Source organism: Phoca vitulina, unplaced genomic scaffold, assembly GCF_004348235.1.
Source record: "Phoca vitulina isolate PV1807 unplaced genomic scaffold, GSC_HSeal_1.0 scaffold28, whole genome shotgun sequence".
NCBI classification, from domain to species: Eukaryota; Metazoa; Chordata; class Mammalia; order Carnivora; family Phocidae; genus Phoca; species Phoca vitulina.
The window spans coordinates 15,520,658-15,523,775 of NW_022589731.1; the positions used below are offsets into that span (position 1 = coordinate 15,520,658).

A 3,118-nucleotide genomic window follows, 5' to 3' on the forward strand; every position below is an offset into this window, starting at 1 on the left:
CCGGAGCGGAGCGCGCGCACTGCCTGCCCGCCCCCGGCGCGCCCGCCTCCGCTCCGCCTCCGTCCGAGGCGCGGGCAAGGAGGCCGGGGCGGGGTAGCGCAGGGGGCAGGGCCGCGGCGGCGAGGCCAAGGTTGGGGGGGCGGGGGGGGCGGACGGGGAGGAGCGGGACCCGATAAAAGGCTGCGAGGCGGCCCCCACCCCGCGGCAGGCCGGCGGGCAGGCTCGGCGCTTCCCTTCCGTCCGGCCCGCGCCGGCGGCGGGGAGGCGGCGCGCGCGGCCCGCAGCCCGCCCATGGAGGCTTTCCCTTGGGCGCCCCGCTCGCCCAGCCGCGGCCGCGCCCCCCCGCCCATGGCGCTCGTGCCCAGCGCCCGCTACGTGAGCGCCCAGGGCCCGGCGCACCCTCAGCCCTTCAGCTCGTGGAACGACTACCTGGGGCTCGCCACGCTCATCACCAAGGCGGTGGACGGGGAGCCGCGCTTTGGCTGCGCCCGCGGCGGTGGCGGCGGCGGCGGCACCTCTCCGCCCTCCTCTTCCTGCTGCTCCCCCCACGCGGGGACCGGGCCCGGGGCGCTGGGGCCGGCGCTGGGGCCGGCCGACTACGACGACGACGACGACGACAGCGACGAGCCGGGGTCCCGGGGCCGCTACCTGGGCGGCGCGCTGGAGCTGCGCGCGCTGGAGCTGTGCGCGGGCCCCGCCGAGGCCGGGCTGCTGGAGGAGCGCTTCGCCGAGCTGAGCCCGTTCGCCGGTCGCGCCGCCGCCGTGCTGCTGGGCTGCGCGCCCGCCGCTGCAGCCCCTACCGCCGCCGAGGTGGCGCCGCGCGAGGAGCGGGCCCCGGCGTGGGCGGCCGAGCCCCGGCTGCACGCCGCCTCCGGGGCGGCCGCCGCCCGACTGCTCAAGCCCGAGCTGCAGGTGTGCGTGTTCTGCCGGAACAACAAGGAGGCGGTGGCGCTCTACACCACCCACATCCTGAAGGGACCCGACGGGCGAGTGCTGTGCCCGGTGCTGCGCCGCTACACGTGTCCCCTGTGCGGCGCCAGCGGCGACAACGCGCACACGATCAAGTACTGCCCGCTCTCCAAAGTGCCGCCGCCGCCCGCCGCCCGCCCGCCGCCGCGCAGCGCCAGGGACTGCCAGCCCGGGAAGAAGCTGCGCTGAGGGCCTGGGCTCCGGTCTGCTGCCACCTGACGCCACCAGGGTCACCGCCTGCCCGCGCTCTCATTTTCGGTCTGCGCACCATCTTTTCCTCGCTGTTGGAGAGGCCTGGAGCTCGGCAGTTAGCTCAACTTGGGAAGTCGTTTTGGTTTTGTTTTTTGTTTTTTTCAAAGCAAGCCGGCCGTACGGAGTACTTTCCTGTCGAAGAGCGGTTGAGACTAGACGCTAAAATCTTGATTTATCTCTGATTTGTCGTTTGTGCACATCCGGACGGTGAAGGCTGGGTGTGTATTCCACTACCTGAAATATGGCAACTTAATGGCGCTGTTTATTTACTGTATACGTCGATCTATTTTAGATGCGCATCAGTATGAATTGTCTCAATCTAATCTCGGATGTTTAATTTTATGGAGGCACTTTACTAGGTCTAGAATATTTTTTTAAAAGCCTCATAACTGAAAACTGGCGATTTTATGGAATGTCGGCAAAATGACTATTTTATTGTTTGGAAACAATATTTCTTAGTTGTCCTTAATCAGTTACTCTAATTCCAGGTAAAGCAAGCCCCTGGCGGCATCACCGTTTTGAAAAGTGAAGGTTTAGTAAACTTTCCAGTATTAATCTGTGTGGGTAGTCCCTCCTTGTGGCTTGTTTCAGTCTTGGCTGGAGGTGTAAAAATGCCCAATCTGTAGCAGGTAGAACACAACTCCTTATCCTTTTATGTACCAGATCTTATTACTAAACTAGCAACTAGCATTTCCACCCTGAAAAATTGTGCCAAGTTATAATCCTATTGTGTATACACTTGGAAATTGGTGCTGTTTAAAAACTTGTGTATTTATACAGTAACAGTATATGAATTCATTTATCTTGCCTATTTGCTACTTGGCCTTTTGTCCATGCACCCACCTCCCCATTTCCAGTTCTTTAAAAACATTTGTAACATTAAGATCAAAAGGGAGCAGTATTAATTCACCCTGCTCAATTTCAGAGTTCCCAAATAGTAGAAAGCTCATTCCAGCTGTTGTCTCCCAAACTGAATGGAAGATGCAATCCTTTGAGCTCCGGGAAGACTAATGTAATAGCCTGTGTTCAAGAAGGTTCCACCATGGGCTGTGTCTGGCTTTAGGCACAGGCAGGCCTCAAACCAGAATAAGCACTGAAGGAATTATGGATGGAGTAGGGGTTGAACACAAGCCTCCCCCGTGCTCCCTTTTTCCCTGAAGACCCTAGTCTGTTTCTGGAATCCCACCACTTACCACAAAGGAGATTAGACCCTATCCTTAGGCCAACTTTAGCTCCCACCCTCATTTATAGCCATACCAGATGCCACACCATGGCTTGTAGCTACCATCAGGACAGATAGAGGAGGCAAAAACGGAATGAATTAGGATAAATGTACAAAATACATCACTCTCTGAAAATGGCAGATTTAGTCATACCTACTTAGATCCAAGTAGGAGAGTTCAGCTCCTTTATTAGACATTAGACTGCTTTTATATCAAACAGCTAACTTCCTCCACAGCAGATTGGCTTGAACACTCCTTTGAGGGTATAAGAGAGGCTGAGGTAAATAATACTGGAAGGCTGTGAGACTTTTTGGTCAAAGTTAGGGGGGTCAGAACGAGGGGGAGAGGTGCAGGCAAACAGTACGTTGGCCAAGAGAAATCCATTCCTGCTAGTCCAGCCCCAGAACACAGAACTTTAGATGTGAGTAGTCTTAAACTCAAGGACCTTAATAAAACCATGTGATTACTTATTCTCTTTTGTTGTGCTAGAAAATACACATTTAATTTTGGTCTCAGGTAGTTGTCAGGTCAAGAGAATCCCTGTTACCTCTCCTACTGCTGTTCTACCTTTTCAAGAGCACTACAGTCCTTCTCCAACACAGGACTAGGCAGGCAAATACTTTGTATTTTCAAAGAGCCAAACTGTTATACACACTATTTCTAGGTGTCGCGCA

The 3,118-nt window shown here is 56.3% G+C and overlaps 1 protein-coding gene across 1 annotated transcript; it reads left to right on the top strand.

Moving 5' to 3' along the window:
* The first annotated feature begins 291 nt into the window (after positions 1-291).
* Positions 292-2,004, top strand: NANOS1 (nanos C2HC-type zinc finger 1). Its single transcript, XM_032423405.1, has one exon. The coding sequence runs from the start codon at positions 292-294 to the stop codon at positions 1,156-1,158; it is 867 nt and encodes a 288-aa protein (XP_032279296.1). The 3' UTR covers positions 1,159-2,004.
* Positions 2,005-3,118: the final 1,114 nt, after the last annotated feature.